General features: G+C 41.7%; 1 protein-coding gene across 1 annotated transcript; it reads right to left on the bottom strand.

Annotated features, from left to right (window-relative positions):
- Window positions 1–509: 509 nt before the first annotated feature.
- LOC140503739 (cell adhesion molecule CEACAM21-like) lies at window positions 510–16,665 on the bottom strand. Its single transcript, XM_072607973.1, has 8 exons — window positions 16,408–16,665; window positions 15,199–15,570; window positions 11,070–11,181; window positions 10,342–10,406; window positions 7,322–7,374; window positions 4,058–4,111; window positions 3,723–3,846; window positions 510–3,464 (listed from the first exon to the last, which is right to left on the bottom strand). Exons 1-7 carry the CDS (start codon window positions 16,469–16,471, stop codon window positions 3,760–3,762), a joined length of 807 nt encoding a protein of 268 aa, XP_072464074.1. The 5' UTR covers window positions 16,472–16,665; the 3' UTR covers window positions 510–3,464; window positions 3,723–3,759.
- Between the last annotated feature and the right edge of the window lie 768 nt (window positions 16,666–17,433).

The raw sequence follows: 17,433 nt of genomic DNA on the forward strand, positions 1-17,433 counted from the left end.
AGAAGTTGAGAGACCCCTTCTATTGGTAACTGCCAACTTACCAATGAATTGAATGTGCTCAGAATTTTGTGCCTCATATTACCTACATTTCACTCATGGTGATGCCCTGCCCTGTCCCAGCTCTTTCTCTAAGTGTTTGCTCACACTCACCCCCAGATCTGGAAAAGATTGCCCCTCCACTACAAATCTTGCTTTGTTGAGATCTCTTCCATAGGTGCCCAATCAAACTCAACCTCTTCCATGAACCCCCAGGTAAGAATGATCCATCCTTTTTCAAATTTCTCATAGCATTTGGCCTGGTCAAAGTATTCATCTCACTCCCCCTTGTCTTATTCTCATTTTTGCAAACCTCTTGATGGAAAGGTCTATGTCATGTCTATCTTTGTGTCTCCAAGGACTAGTGCTATGGTTCACACATAGTGAGTAATTCAGATGGAAATTGTTTGAGTTGAATTGCATTAAAGTTGAATTAAATTGAATTCATCTAACATTTAGCATAGTGCCTAGAATGTAGTAACTGCTTAACAAATGTTTATTGAACAATTGATTAAAATGAATTCTTTTTGGATTCCCCCACGCAGGATCCAGAGATGGGGAGGCTGAGACCAAAGGCAGGGTTATGATATCAGGAGGCAGTTGGAGAGCCTGGGACCTGAGCCCCAACTGAAAATTCTGGCTGATTCTGGGTCAGTTTAAGGAGGAGGATCTTGGAGTCTAGGCCAGTAGGAGGGAAGGAAGCACTAGAAGGTAACTGAACAATTTTGAACAGAAGAGTGACATCACTGCTTAAGACCAATTACTACATTATTGGTATGAAGGACAAACTGGAGAGGCAATCCCACCAACACCTTCCCCAGAAGAGAGAAACAGGGAGGAGATAAAGGTAGTGATCACTTGAGGAATGACCAGAGGAAGAGTCCAGAGACATGAAAGAAGAGGACCCTACTTATTCCATAGCCTTTCAATAAAACAATAATAATCGGTTTTTTTGATGTCTTTTGTTTCCTTACATAGCCATAGTTTCCCCTAGAGTTTCTCCCAGTGTCTCTTCCCCCACTTCCAGAGAGCCCCTTATAATAAATAATACTTTTTTAAAAAGAAGGAGGAGGAGAGGGTAAAAGCAAAGATTTTGACAAAATTTGATGGATATATCAAAAAAAGTTTGAAAATGTGCACCATCTGTGGACCTGCCATTTCTGCAAAGGAATGAATTAGGAGCGTCTCCTCATCTCTCTTAATCTGAGTCCTGATTGATCTTTATCATTTTTTTTCCCATTCACTTTTCACTTGGAGGGGAGAAGGTTGTGGTTATTCTTTTCGTTTACGTTGTTGTAGTCCCAGCGAATATTGTTTTCTTGGCTCTTCTGGCTTCATTCTACATCAATTTTTGTAGATCTTCCCATGCTTCTCTGCAGTCATCATGTATTCATCATTTCTTACAGTGTAGTCATGTTCCATTACATTCATGCATCACATTTCGTAAGTCATTCCCCCATCGATGGGTATCGACTTTGTTTACAAATTTTTGCTGTCATAAAATGCTGCTAGAAATATTTTGGTGTATGTGGGGACTTTCTTCTTATCGGTGGCCTTCTTAGAGTACAAGTTTGATAATGGAATTCTGGGTCAAGGGTGTGGACATAGTAGTGACTTTTTATTTGCATAATTCCAAATCACTTTCCAAAATGTTTGTGCCAATTCACAGTTCCACCAACAAAGCACCAGTGCACTTATTTTCTACAACTCCTCGAAATTATTTTTTATCTTTTGTCACCTTTGCAATTTGCGGGTGTGAGGTGAAAGCTTGGAGTTGTTTGGTTTGCATTACTTTTATTGCAAGTAATTTGGAGCATTCTTCCATGTGATTGTTAATTCTTTGCAATTCTTCTTTTGAGAATTATTTGTTAATATTCTTTGACCACTTATCTGTTGAGGAGTGGCTTTTGGTTTTATATCTACTTATATACATACATCTATATATTAAAATATGTGTAAATACATATTTACCTACAAATATATTTATATGTGTGTGCATACATATACATAAATATATCTGCTAATTGTTAATATATCTTGTATACCAAATTCTTATCAGTGAAATTTGATCCAAACATTTTTCCCATTCAGTTAATTCCCTTCTCATGCTAATGACACTCATGTTGTCTACGCATCCCAATAATGGCTAGCACTTATGTGGTGCTTTAAAATGTGCAAAGTGTCCTACAAAGAATAATAATTACCATATAGCACTGACCATACACCAGGCACTGTGCTGAGAGTTTTGCAATGATTATCTTATTTTAGCTTCGCAACAATCCTGGGTAGTAAGCATTGTTATTATACCCATTTTATGGATGAGGAAATGGAGAAAAACAGAACATAAGTGACTTGCTCAGGGTCATACAGTGTCTGGATTTGAACTCAGATCTTCTGACCTCCACTTTCAACACACTAGGCACTGTACTACCTAGCTGAATAAGTATAAGCTTTTCAGTTTTATGTAATTAAAGAGATTTATTTTATCTTTTGTAATTGCTTGTAATCTTTACTTTGTTAAGAATGCATGTCCTGCCTTTTGCTATAATGTATGTTTCTCTTCTAATTTCTTATAGTATGATCTTGAATATTAATGTATTATATCCATTCAGAGTTTATTGTAAAAGACTGGTCTAAGGCATTAGTCTAAGCCTAATTTCTGCTAAAATGCTTTCTGGTTTTCCCAACAGTTTTTTTAAACAAATAGAGATTTCTTTCCTAAATAATTTTTGTTTGAAATATTGTTTGTCTTCTCATCCTGAATCTCCATGTGCATAGGAGAAGAGCATTGGTCCAAAACTAATTGTTTTACTAGCAGACATGCACCAAGACTTGTTTGGAAACTGCAGAACCAGACATATTTCAAAATGGCTAATCAACAGTCCTGTACACTGCTTTATGTTATAATGGTTTAAATGTCCTCCTCCCACAGCAGGTTACAATAGTAGTTACATGTGAAGTTGATGAATCCTCTTTTAAGATGTTCTGTCAATGTGCTCCATGAGTCTTTTGGATCTCTCATTTTTTTTCATATGTAGAAAAATAAATACTTGTCCCACACTTAAGTCATCTTGTAAATCAAGTAGTCTTCTACTCCTCATCCCTTTGGGGGATATCCCATACCTAAGCCGTAACCTAAGCTATGACTAAATTTGTTCCTTGAGATTTTACAGATTATATAAACGACAGTGTGGGAAAAATTAGTCTAGCTCCTCCTTCTCATTAGAGACCAGGCTCCCTCAGGTAGGAGCCTAATTCAAACCACCTAGATCCAGAGTAGAGGGGACCTTGGTGGGCTAGGAATGGTCGAGTACTTCAGCCTCCAAGGATTATAGAATTGTCCAGTTGAAAGGGGCCTGATGGTTGTCTCCCTGTTAGCTCAGCAGAAACAAGGATGGAACTGTTCAGACTAAATTTTTCCTTAGAAACTATAGGGAGAGAAAGAAGATGGGAAAAGATTATGTTATTGAAGCAGTCCAGTCCAGTTCCCAGGACACAGATTCTTTACCTAAAGTTCAATCAATAGGTACCTGGATGACCAACCAGCTCAGGTACACACATCACAAGTTTCTTTTTTCTCTTGTAAGGTTTGAATACCCCTGGTACCTTGGAAGTCTCAAACCTGACCCCTTTCTCTCTTCCACTCCTGGTCTCTTTCTCCCCTGAGAGTTGCCTGTGAATCTCACCTTAATCAAGGGAAGCAGTCAGGTTGCAACATCATCTCTAGGGATTCCTCCCACTTTCCTTGGTTTGAGACTTACTCATGATATCAAGGCTGTCATATACATCCACTCTGGAAACATCCAGTGCCTGGAGATGGAAACAGGAGGCATCATTAACTTCAGGGGGAAAAGGGGAGGTGAAGCCTAGGAGGTGCTCCTTTCTGCCACATCCTTCATCTCATTTCCTCCATCCCAGTCCTATTACTGGACTCTATCACTGACCAGACTCATCATCAATCAGTATTTTTGTCTCTCCCTTGGACCAAAAATGAGACCTTCCCTCCCCGCTGTGCATATACCTGGTAGGGATTTTCAGGGGCTGCTGTAGAGGAGACAGGTGTGGGGCTCAGACCCTACAGAGGGGGAAAAAGCAGTCAGTCACAGTCTTGTAGATATCAGAGTTCAAAAGAATATTAGGAAGATGGAGGAAGACAGACAGGAATTCAACTGAACTCATCAAACATTACCCTTTGACAAAAATTGCGGGGCAAACTGGAAAGCAGTTTGGCAAAAACTAAGTATAGACCAATATCTCACACTGCATACCAAGATCTGGTCAAAATGTGTTCATTAGATATAAAGGCTGAAATAAGCAAACTAAAGGAGCATGGAAAATTTTACCTGTCAGATCTGTGGATAAGGGAAGAGTTTATGACCAAACAAGAGATAGAGAACACTACAAAATATAAAATGGATAATACAGATTATGTGGAAAACTTTTCGCACAAACAAAACCAATGCAGCCAACATTATAAGGAAAGCAGGAAACCATAGAAAATGTTTTGCAGCAAGTATCTCTGATAAAGCCCTCATTTCCCAAATATATAGAGAACTAATTCAAATTTTTAAGAATATGAGTCATTCCTCAATTAATAAATAGTCGAAAGATATGAACAAGCTGTTTTCAGAAGAAGAAATCAGCACTATCTATAGTCAAATAAAATGCTCTAAATCACTAGTTATTAGAGAAATGCAAATTAAAACAACTCTAAGGTATCACCTCACACCTATTAGACTAGTTAACATTACAAAGGGAAAAAGTGACAAATGTGGACAAGGGTGTGGAAAAATAGGGACACTAATGCAGTGCTGGTGGAATTGTGAACTGATCCAACCATTCTGGAGAGCAATTTGGAACAATGTCCAAAGGGCTATAAAACCATGCATATCCTTTGATCCAGCAATATCATTGTCTTTCTCCTTGTGACCCTTTTTGGAATTTTCTTCAGAGAGATACTGGAATGGCTTGTCATTTCCTATCCTAGCTCATTTTACAGATGAGGAAACTGAAGCAAACAGGATTAAGTGATTTGCCCAGGCTCACACATCTAGTATGTTTCTGAGATCAGATTTGAACTCAAGTCTGACTACAGACTGCTCCACCCAGCTGCTCCAGTATATCCCTAGTAGGTCTACATCTCAAAGAAATCAAAGGAAAGGGAAAAGATCTCTTTGTACAAAAATATTTTTAGCAGCTCTTTTTGTGATGGCAAAGAATTGCAAAATGAGAAAATTCTTTGGAAATTGGAATTTGAAGAAATGTCCATCAATTGGGGAATGGTTGAACAAATTGTGGTATATAACTGTAACTGAATACTATTGTGCTCTAAGATATAACAGAAAAACCTGGAAAGACTTACATGAACTAATGCAAAGTGAAGTAAGCAGAACCATGATAATATTGTGCAGAGGAACACTGACATTATATGATGATCAGCTGTGAATGACTTAGTTATTCTGATAAATACAACTCTGATCCAAGACCATTCTGCAGGTCTCATGATAAAAAATTCTATCCACCTCCAGTTAAGAACTGTTGGAGTTTGACTGCAGATCAAAGTATACTGTCTTTCACGTTCCTCATTTTTCTTGCCTTTTGGGACAGGGAGACAACATGGCTAATATTTGAATGATTTCAGATATGTCATTGGTATCAGATTTCTTGCATTTACAATAGGGGGAGGGAGAAGAAAGGGAGGGAAAGAATTCAGAACCCAATTTTTAAAAAACGAATGCTAAAAATAAATCTAAAATAAAACACCTTACAGCCTGGCCCTAACCTGTCTTTCTAATCTCATTGGACAGTATTCTTCTTCCTTTACTCTGTAATCCAGCCAAATTGTCCTTCTCTCTGGTCCTCATGTATGACATTGTGCTTCCTGCCTCTAAGGCTTCACAATAGCCATTCCCAATTCCTAAAATTAACTTCCTTCTTTCCTCTGCCTCAAGGAATTCCTCTCTTCCTTTAAGGTACCACTTAAAAATCATTTTCATGTAGCTTTTCCTCATCTCCCATCCACTAGTGCCCTCCTCCCAAACTTCTTATTTTTAATTATTTTAGGCATATTTATGTAATATTAACTTTATATGTATATGTATATATATGCAATGTGTACTTCTCTCTCCATTAGAATATAAGTTCATTGTTTCATCTTTGCATTCTTATCCTCAGCACCAAGTAAAATGCCTGAGATGCAATAGTCACTTATTAAATACTTGTTCATTGATTAATAGCAAGAGGATAGAACTCTGAAAACCTGGACCCAGTGCTCACCTAAACAACTACAACCATGAGTTTATCTGGATACTCTTTGAATGCTCCCCAGTCCTCAGTCATAATCCTGGTGGGAGGCAAACCAAGTATTTCTCTTCCATTGAAATAGGGGACAGTTTAAAATACTGAACATCTGGGCTACCCTTCCTTCCTGCCACATTGGAGAATTAAGTGAGGGAAAATGGAATCCCAACCTTAAAGTGATATTTTATCTTGGGTGTTGAAATTGAGAAGTGTTTTGGAATGTTACATTCTGATACAAATGTCTGATGCTTTCAGATCTTACTAGTCTAAACTACTTATTTGAGGTGAAAAGAAAGGATATCAGAACATAGAATTCAGATCTGGAAATGGCCTTAGAACATGGAATGTCTGAAGTAGGAGGGACATTAGAACATGGAACATCAGATACCAAGGATTTTTAGAGATCCCAGAATCTCAGACTTCAGGGCATCCCAAAAGCCATCTAGTCCAAAACACAAAAGAACAAAAGTCCACTTTCCCATACCTCTGATAAGGGGTCTCCCATCATTTGCTCTTTGAATAGTATCTCCACTGTCTCTCAATGCAGCCCATTCTACTTTCAATACATCCTGTTGTTAATAAGCTTTTGTTTCCATTTAACCTAAATTGTCCTATTTAACCTATCTGCACCTCTCCCCCTCCCATTGCAACTTCCCTCTCCCAAAGTTTTTCTTTCTGGACACAAGCATTTGACTATACTTAAAACCTTGGAAGATCATGACCATGCTCCCCTCTAAATCTTTTCTCTTTTCCACATTGACCAGCATCAAATCTTTCCATGAATCCTCATGGGCCATGATCTTGGGGTGTCTTCTTTCCCATCAGCAGCTTTCTTCAGAAATCCCATCCAACTTCTATGACTATCAAAGTGCTTAACATTCAGAGTCTAGTCTCCTGTTATTCATGTAGGACTCCCTTCCTAGCCTCTGCTAAGCATCCAAAAAAACCTCAGTGACAGTCAGTGAAAGAAGCTCTCTGTCCCTACCTGTGCAGAAGGAGTTGAGTCTTTAAGCGAGTAGATATTTTCCAGAATCTGGCCTACAGAGAAAGAGAAACCAAGACAGTAAGTCTTCTTGGTATGTCCTGAGTCTGAATTCTATGAGAAACTGATTCTCCTCAAGGAGAAGAGAGAAGATGGGGAATTCTCTCCTTTGCATCTCCGCCACTGATATATCTACAAATGCAAATGCAAACATATGTACGTGTTGTTGAGTGATTTCAGTCATGCCCAACTCTTTGTGACCCTATTTGGGGTTTTCTTGGAAATGAAACTGGAGTGTTTGTCATTTCCTACTTCAGCTTATTTTACAGATGAGGAAATTGAGGCAAACTGCATTAAATGATTTGCCCAGGGTTACACAGCTAGCATGTGTCTGAGAGAAAATTTGAATTCAGGTGTTCCTAACTTCAGACCCAGTGCTCTATCCATTGTTCCATTTAGCTACCCCCCCCACACACACACACATATATACATATACACAAACGTGTGTGTGTGTGTGTGTGTGTGGTGTGAAATGGTGGCCTTTTCTAATGTATGAGGGGAGGGAGGTAGTTTGGAACTTAAAATGCAACAAAAAATTAATTTAATTCAATTTTTTAAAATATATGGAAGAGAGTAGAAAGAAGGTCAAAAGGGGGCACAAACAGGCAGGGTAGGCTAGGCACTGTCAGTCAATTTGACAAATTTAGTGTGAAAAAAAACAACCAAAAAAGAGTTTATGGCACTAGTGTCTAAAAAAAGACTTGTCTCTATTTCCTAAATAAACATGAAATATGTCAATCATATTTTTAAAAGTAAAATCATAAATTTGTAAAACTGCTGAAACAACAAAACACTAATAAGTTCAGGGACCAAAGGGTACCCAGAGTCCCACACTTTTTGGAATGCTTATAAACCTTAGGTGCTGGTCCTCTAAATGTGAGATCCTTGTTCAATGGCCAATAAGTAGGCAGACCAATGAATGATTATTGAATTAAATTCAATACTACTGGAAGAACTAGATTATTGGTAGAATTGATACTGCCATTGTTGGAAGAATTAGAATTGTTTCAGTCTTAATGTTTTTACTGTCCATGATGTCTCTTACTGTCTTACTCACTATCAAAGCAACTAGAAGAGAAAAGGAAGCTAGAACTAAATACAGTTATCCCTCCCACATCACAGGAGTCAGGGGCACAGCATCCCTGTGATCCAGAAAAGCCACATAAAATTTTTTGGCCTTCTCTTTGTACCAGATGAAAAGTCTGGATTTTTTTTTCTTTTATGTGGTGTTTACAGTACCTTATTGTAAAGTTTGGGCTAGTATGATACTATACATGTATGTCACTCATCGTTGAGCTTCTAAACATTTTCTGTGTCATTTACAGATCTTCACATGTCATCTGCAGCTTCCACAAAATTCCAAAAACATCCCATTTAATTTCTTATGCCAACCTGCCATATATTGAAGCCACAATGGGGAAAGTCACAGTGTGGAAAGGATAATTGTAGAATGATAGTTCATGGGCATGACACAGGGCACTGGTCCTGGAATCAGAAAGATTTGAATTCAATTCTAGCCTCAGACATGAGCTGTATGACCCTGGGCAAGTCTCTTAACCTCCGTCTATCTCAATTCCTTTATTTGAAAATTGAAACAATAATAGCAATTCCCTCCTAGGATTATCGTAGGGATATAAAATGATTAGCTATTATTAAAGGAGCTGGAGAAGGGATTCCATCCCAAGACATTGAGAAGTATCATTGTCTGGGAAACTATTTAGTCATCTCCTACTCAGGGCTCATGATGAACGTCTTCAAATAGACACCAGGGAGATCATGATGTTTCATGTTCTGTTGTCTGCTTGAGAGAGAGAGACACCCTATCAAGAACTCAGTAAGAACTCCAATGGAAAGAAACATATACCTTCCCATTCAACAACTTCAATGCAAAATGGGGTGAATGTAGGGTCAGAAAACATTTTTCATGGAGTAAGAAACAAGAGATTCTACAGACTGGGGGCTATGCAGGAAACATGACTACTTTCTTCTAGAAGAATGACAGTGTTGACAAGAAAGAACCAAATTTCACTATTTTATGCTAATAGAAAACAAATGACTAGTATCCAACATGAGAGTTATTTCTAAATCATCTACCTGTGAACAGTTACACCACCAGATTCTTAAATGCAGAATCATTACCAAAGTAGAATAAATATTAGCTAACATTTGTATAAGCACTTTAAAGTTTGCAGAACAGTTTGCAAATATGAACTCGCTTGATCCTCACAAGAATCCTAAAGATGGGTGCTACTGTAATACCCATTTTACAGATGAGAACCATTTGTAAAACTAGAAATAATCTGATCCTCATAAGAACCCTGGGAGATAGATGTTATTGTAATTTCCACTTTAGAAATCAAGGTGAATGACTTATCCAGGGTTGCACAGAGAGTGTCTGCTTCAAACTCAGGTCTTCCTGATTCTGCCTCTAGTACTTTACCTACTGCACCACCTAGGAAGAGATTGTGAGTAACAAAGGTAACTATAACCTGACCTATTTAAAGTAATTCCTGAGGTTGAAATATTGAAAGTTTGTAAAGTGGATAAAGGAACAGACATTACCATATAGAGTCTTCAAATCCTAAGAAAGGATTTACCAACGTAAATCAATCATAATGATGAGGAGACCAAAAAAATCAAATACTTGACAAGCAGAGATGTGGAACTATCAGTTGTCAAGGAAGTTTTCCTTTAAAAAAAACAGAAGTGGGGTTCAATGGGGCCAACTCTGACATGTTTTCCCTAGATAACTGATGACTAGAGCCACTGCATGGGACAGGTCTCTGAGAGGCTGTACAGGTCAAGAAATGGACAAGCCATACCTGATCATGAGGAAACTGAGACCTGGAATGAGGGAATTGCCCACAGTCACAGAGTCAAAGGCAGAGCCAGATGGAAACCCTAGAGTCCTCAGTTCATATTTGTTCTACTGCATCACATTAACTCCTGGGGGCCATACTCACGAAGTTTCTGAGTTGGATGAGTCTTCCCTCCTGGTTCAAGTTCTTCCAGCATCCCTTGTGAGGCTCTGAAAAATCAAGAAGAACCATGAGCAGTCTTCCTCTGTGGGGTCACCTAGCCTGAGCATTAAGTGCAAAGGAGGTCAGCTAGACAGTGCAGTGGATAGAGTTCTGGGCCTGGGCTCAGGGAGACCTAAGTTCAAATCCAACCCCAGACACTTTCTAACTATGTGACCCTGAGCAAATCATTTCATCTCAGTTTCCTCATTTGTAAAATGGGGATAATAATAGCACCTACTTCCCAGGGTTATTGTGAGGATCAAATGAGATATAATTGTAAATCATTTAGATATGGTATAATATAAACGATATCAACGTTAGCTGTTATTATTATTGTGCACAAAGGGTCCAAGAGCTCCAGGGCCAGGAGTGATAACTGCCCTGTCACTTAGATGTTCAACTCCCTCTTCTTGAATAATGGGCAGCAGTTACAATAAAGTGGACTTAGGCTCCACACAAGGAGAAAACCCACTAGTGAGGAGAGGGAATGAACTGTCTCAGAAAGAAAATCTCAACTAACCTCTTCCAAATCCTCCCTGATTGACATGAAAATAACAGGAGGGGCACATTTCAGAGGCTAAGGGAGGGAAGCAGCTGTACCAGGGGATAATGGACAGTCCTGGTTTCTCCCTGGTTTCAGGGAGACAGACTCAAGGGAACCTCTATCCTACCCTCCAATCTTTCTGATGAACAGGAAATAGATGAGGGCAGTAGTGAGAGCCACCGCAGCCAGGACTCCAATTACAATGCCAGCGATGGCCGCTCCTCTGGAATTCGAATCTGCTGTGGAAAGAGAAAAAGATCACTGAAGGCTTTGGAAGACAGAAGTGGGAGGATCTGGAAGGAAGCAGACAGGAAGCAGACCTGGCCTGAAGGTTCAGATCGGGAGATGTCTGAGAGATAATCTGGGATTTCTTGGATACAGAGCCAATACATCAATCTCTGTGATTCGGTCCCTGAGACTGAACTCATTATCTTTCCCTGTACCCCCAACTCTGCTCCTCTCATTCTGGACAAGTCACTTAGTCACTGTCTATCTCAGCTTCCTCAACTATAAAGTGGAGATCATAGTAGCTAGCACCTCCCTCCCGGGGTTGTCGTGAGTCTCAAATGAGATAACATTTGTAAAGTATCTGGAACAGAGCAGGAGTGTTGGAGGAAATAAACATTCGAAACAAACAGATGGATAGGTAGATAGATAAATAGACAGATAAAAATTAAATAATGAAATTAATTAATTAACAACCAAACAAATAAAGTGAATGAATAAATAAATAAGAAACAAGCATTTATTTTCTTCCTTCCCTTAATATTGGTTGCCTGTCTCACAAACTCTTGTGAGCAAATCACCTCAAAATAAAATGGAAATGGAAGTCATTTGTACCCTGGGCCCCTCTGCTTGGCTCTTTCCATTTAACCCAATCCAGGCAACACTTACTAAAGATCCAAAAAAGTATCAAAGATGGCTTCCGAAAAGAGTGAATCCGCCCTCACATCCAATGACTTTGATGTTCTCCCTTGCATCCCTTTAATTTGTGTTCATTCCCTGTGTGCGATAGCTCTCCATCCAACCCCACCTGCAGCTTCTACCTCAGACACCTTCAGCTCTTTCCCCACTTACCATGGCAATAACCTCCAGCCAGTCTTCCTGACTCTGGGTTATCTCACTTCTCCAATCCATCCTTTAAATCCCGGCCCAAGTAAGCTTCCTAATGCACTATTTTGACCATGACTCTCCCATGCTAAAAGACCTCCAGTGGTTCCTCATTGCCAACGGAATAATGCAGTAACTCCTGAGTGTGATATTTTACATTCCATCCAAATTGGATCATTGTCTGTCTCCTATTTTTATACCACCTCCTCCTCCTCCATCTTCTTCTTCTTCTTCCTTTCTCCCTCTCTCTCTCTTCTTCTCTCTCTCTCTCTCCCTCTCTCTTTCTCTCTCTCTCTCTGTCTCTCTTATCCTTAAAGGTTGAATTCATATTCACCTTCTTCTGTGAAGGCAACCTTGATGCTTCCCTGGTCCTTATAAAATTGTTGAATTGGATTAACTTGAAAGAATCTAGGAGGTGCAAACAACTCACCTTCCTATAGCATTCTAAGGTGCTTCCCTCATAACAATTTTGAGGCAGGTAACCAATAAATTGACAAGCATTTACCAAGCACCTCCTTGGTGAGAGGCCCTGTGCTAAGTTCTAGGGATACACACAAAGAATGAAACAATCCTAGTCCTACTGAAGAGGCTTACATCCAATGCAGCGGATCATGCTGAATGACAACAAGGTTATTCTGAGGTAAAGCCAGGAATAATATCCCCACTCTAAGGTGAGGCAACAGAGACTCCAAGGTGGTACAACGTGCTCCAAACCACAGATTAATGTCAGAAGTTGGATCTCCTTCTGGGCCTCCAGACTTCCACTCTGGTGTTCTCGCCATCTCATGGGGCTGCCCAGGTTGCTGTAGTTGGAAGTCAGAGGAGTCCAGCTCAGCTTCTGTTGGGCAAACTTCAGGCTGCCTCTGGGAATAAGAAGGGCAGCTAGATGGCGCAGTCAATGGGCACCAGAAGACTCAGCTTCCTGAGTTCAAATCTGGCCTCAGACACTTATTAGCTGAGTGACCCTGGACAAGTCACTTCACCCTGTTTGCCTCAATTTCCTCATATGTAAAATGAGAAGTAAATGGCAATCTACTCTTGTATCTCTACCAAGAAAACCCCAAAATGGGGTCACAGATTGGAAATAACTGAAAATGACTGAACAACAAGGCATAAACCCACATGTGGAGAAAGTTGTTTAGTCTCAGTCCTAAAGATCTGTTTTGTCACAGATTCAGCTTCAGGAGTTCCTGGGGATCTCTTTCTGTCTTCATTTTTTTAGACTTTTCAAAAAGTTGGAAGACTGAGAGTCCTTCCCCTTGCCACAGTGAATGTCCATCATTCCTTGTGCTCTGTTGAGTGCTTGTGAGGGGCAGAAGCAATGGTGTGGGATACCCAACAAGGCTCTCTCCAAGCTGAAATTTGCCCCAGCTAGCCACAGAAGGCTAGGGATGCCTCCCATTACATGGACTATAGGAGAGAGCATGGGGGAGCACACTGCAAGCCTCAGTAGCTGCTCCCAGCCTTCCCACTAGCCCAGCTCCAACATCAAATCTAGCAGACTCTCAGACTTCAAAAGGAAGGCAGAAGACCTCTCAACTCTCTTCGGACTCCATGTTCTATGGTTTTCTATCTCAGACATCATCTAATAGGACCCAGATCTGAATAGGCATCCTCTCTCCAACTTCCCTGACAAGTGGTCTAGATTTTCCTTGAATAGTTCCAGAGATTGGGAGCTTACCACCTCTTGAGGCAGCCCATCTCCCATCAGATAACTTTCTCTGATAGGAAAAGTGTCCTTATTTGGAGACCAAAGGAGCCTCTTTGCAGTTTCCACCTATTGCGTCACCCCTTGACCTCCATGTTTATCCCTCCTCCAGCTGAAAGCAAAATTTGAGTCCCTCCTGGACATTCCCTGGAATGATAGAGTGGGTTGGTCTAGACCCTATCACCTGTAGACACACTCTAGTTCTCCCTACCTAGCTTAGTTTCCTTCCCCTTAGGGCACCTGGAACCCATATATGGGTCTGGATAGCATTGGTCACAGTCCCCAGGTAGCCACTCTGTTCTTACCACCTGGTGCTGTCTTTGATGTGTCCTGGATCAGACCAGCTTGTTTGCCTGAGCAGGATGGGAGAGATCAGAGACCTCTCTGAGCCCCGGAGGGGTCAGTCTAATCCTCAGCCTGACCAAGGAAAATTGGGAGGGTGGAGGAAGAAAGAGAAACATCAATTACTTGTTCCAGGGTGTTGGATTGGGGAGGATATGAGAGGATTCAGCTCAGTTCAGTTCGAATGTGTCTCTGCTACTTACTCCCTGTGTGGCCCCTAGCAAGTTACTAACCTCTCTGGCCCCCAGTTATAAGAAGGTTGGACTACATGCCTTATAAGGTTACTTTCCATTCTAAAAATATATGATCCCTATAAATCCTTTTTATGCACCAAAATCTCCAGGATCCTTGTCTGTCCCTGGATTTTTTAATGGAACCAAGGCAAGTTCAAACGCCCCCTCTCTCTTTGACTTTTCCTGTCTGGGATGATTTCTTAGCTTCTGAGAAAGTCTGTGACAAACTGCCCCCCAAGAGTTTGGATAACCCATGTAGGAAACATGCATTGATTCAGCCCAGACCCCCTCCCTTAGACCTTTCCTTACTCTTTTCCTGCTAGGCTTCCTGGAATTAATGAGAATTATTTCAGGGGCTCCAAGCTCATCCTGTCTCTCCCCAAGAACTGAAGGTATTGGTGGTACCATGAGAACTAAGGATCCTTTAGGTAAGTGTGAGGCAAACAGGGTCTTGTTCTTGGCCCTATCTGAACTGGACCCTGGGGTGGTTCCCTAAAATTACTCCTGTGGTCTATCATCTGTGCCTTTCCCTTCACTTCCAGAAAACAGTCATCCTGATCTTTCTGCTATCCAGAGTCTGAGAGAGAGTTTCCCCCAGGGCACAAACCTCAGGTCTCATTCCCACATCTCACATCTAGGGTCCACAGAGAAGGAAAGTATGTAGATCCCCATGCCATCTCACCTCTGTGACCCATCCCCAGGCAAACCTGAGTTTGGGAGTTCTTAGCTCCCAGGCCTTCTCTCCGTGGGGCACGTCTCTGATTTTCCCTGCTGTCTTTGGGAAGTCTGTCACCCCCAGATGAAGAGGAAATGTTGGGGGAATGGTCTTAGTGGTATGGTGGCCAAGGGAGATGAGAACTTACCATAGACTTCCAGATGTGCACTTAGAAAAGATAATTGATAGTTTCTCGGAACATCAACTATAGAAAAAATCTCCACTATGTATTCACCGCTGTCACTAAGGGTAAGGTTGGTCATGAGCAGAGAGCCATTTGGGAACACAGTCTGTCGACCATGGGCTGGTGTCTGCTGTCTTGTCTGAACATTGTAGGTCACAATCCTGTTGGACTCATCTGCCTTCTTTCTGAACCAAGTGTATCTTCGAGATTCCTTAGAGAACCCCACAATGGAAAAGGTGATGTTGCCCCCCACCACCCCATAGGGTGGGATGGTCTCCAGTTTCATTTTAGGAGATTGAGTAGACACCAACTGGATCCAGGTGCTGAGGATAGCAGCTGAGACCAGAGGAAGAAAGAATAGATCAGCCTGTCTGTCAGGAACCAGGGTGGTTTAAAAAGGGAGGATGGGAGCTGCTAAGCCTGATTTAAGCCTGCTGGGTGTTTGGTGTGGCATGTTTCAGTGGAGCTTGTTTATATCTCTGTCCTGGGCACTGCAGAGTCTGAGAATTTTTTCAGTAACACGATCTATTGTCTGACATCGTGTTGTGGTGGGCAGGACTCTGAGGCAGTGTATACCAGTGTATAACGATTGTATAAAGGGGTGCTGCTGAAGTTAAAGATTAGATCAGATATCACAGGATTCTGAGTCAGACAGAACCCTACAGATCCCCAAGTCTAGTGCACTCATTTTTGCAGGGAAGGAAACTGAGACCTGAGGGAGTTACCTGGCATGCCTAAGCAGGTAACAAGCAGAAATATGATTACACCTCTGAGTGTCCGACTCTAGCCTAATTGATGCCTTTTCCAACATGCCACACACATGTTTAAACCTTCACAGAGCACGTGGATCCCAAACAACCCTTTGAGGGAAAACTGCAAATAGGATTCTATTTAATAGGAGAGGAGCCCAAAGAACACACTCAGTAAATGTCAGAGCTGGGATCCCAGCCCAAGCCTCCTTCCTTTGCCTCTCCAGAGATTCCTTGGCTCCAGGACATTGTCCTGGCCTGAACTATGTTCATCCTCCCATTAACTGGCTCTGCAGAGACTGTCTCTGGAAGAAATTACTCTGGGTCCTTGGGCTGATTCACTTGTCTGCGAAGAATTCCCTAGACTTTATGTTTTTCCCTCTCATTCCCTTCCCTACCTCCCTAGGAGAACCGATGAGCTCACCTGTGAGCAGGAGCCCCTTCCAGGAGCTGCCCCCACTGTGGGTGGCTTGTGAGGGGCTCTCCATGTGTCCGTGTCATCCACAAGGTGTGAGAGCCTCTGCCCTCCCAGGAAGCTCTGTCTCGCCCTCCTGAGCTGGGTCTTCCCAATATGGAGCCCACATGCAAAGCCTGGAAGTGGTCTCCAGGTTCCGAGCTGTGCCCGCATGCAGCCTATCTCCCTGTCCTTCCCTAGAGGATTAAGTCCTCTCTCATCAGGACTGAAGAGAGGGCAGGAAGTGAACGTCTGACTCTCCTTCCCTCTCTTCTCCTCGCAGCTACGGTGGTTTCCTGCCTCCCCAAGGAGCCCCTCCCCTGTCCATGGGCTTTGCACCATTTCCTCCATGAGGTCTTCACAGTCTCCAGCACCGTAACCTTGACTGCTAATGTTCCCTCCTGCTTCAGATTGTTTTGAATTCCTTTATATACTCTCAGCATTTACTTGCCTGGTGGAGAATGTAATGAAGAATGTAAGGTCCCAGGGGGCAGAAAGAGATTGGTTATCTTTGGGTCCCTAGTGACCTACTGCGTTGCTGACACACAGCCCAAAGGTGCTGTGAGTCAGAAGAGGATACTGTCTCCCTCTCTCCAAATACCTTCTCCAACAGTTTCAGGTTTGCACATTTATTTTCTGAGGTGAATGTAAGCAGGGAGCCAAGAGGGGGCATGAATCCTTGCAGGGTCCTTGCTGTGGGCTTGGAAGCAGTGTCTTCCTCTTTCAACACCCTGAGGTCAGTTGATAACAACCCACTTGATCCAAGAGCCTTTCAGTTAGCTGCATTTCCATACTGGGCCACTAGGATCATTGGCTCAGGCGGTTTTTCAGTATCTAAAGGGATCTTATCTGGTTCCAAGGGAATCCTAGGGGAAAGACTCATACTGCATCAGGCAATTCCAAAATGTGGACCAGTCAGGTATAGAGCCTGTAACATCATTTTTCCCTCTCTTACAACAGTAAAACTACAATAAACTTCAGAGTCGAAAAAAGCAG

This window comes from Notamacropus eugenii, chromosome 5, assembly GCF_028372415.1.
Source record: "Notamacropus eugenii isolate mMacEug1 chromosome 5, mMacEug1.pri_v2, whole genome shotgun sequence".
In the NCBI taxonomy this organism is placed as follows: domain Eukaryota; kingdom Metazoa; phylum Chordata; class Mammalia; order Diprotodontia; family Macropodidae; genus Notamacropus; species Notamacropus eugenii.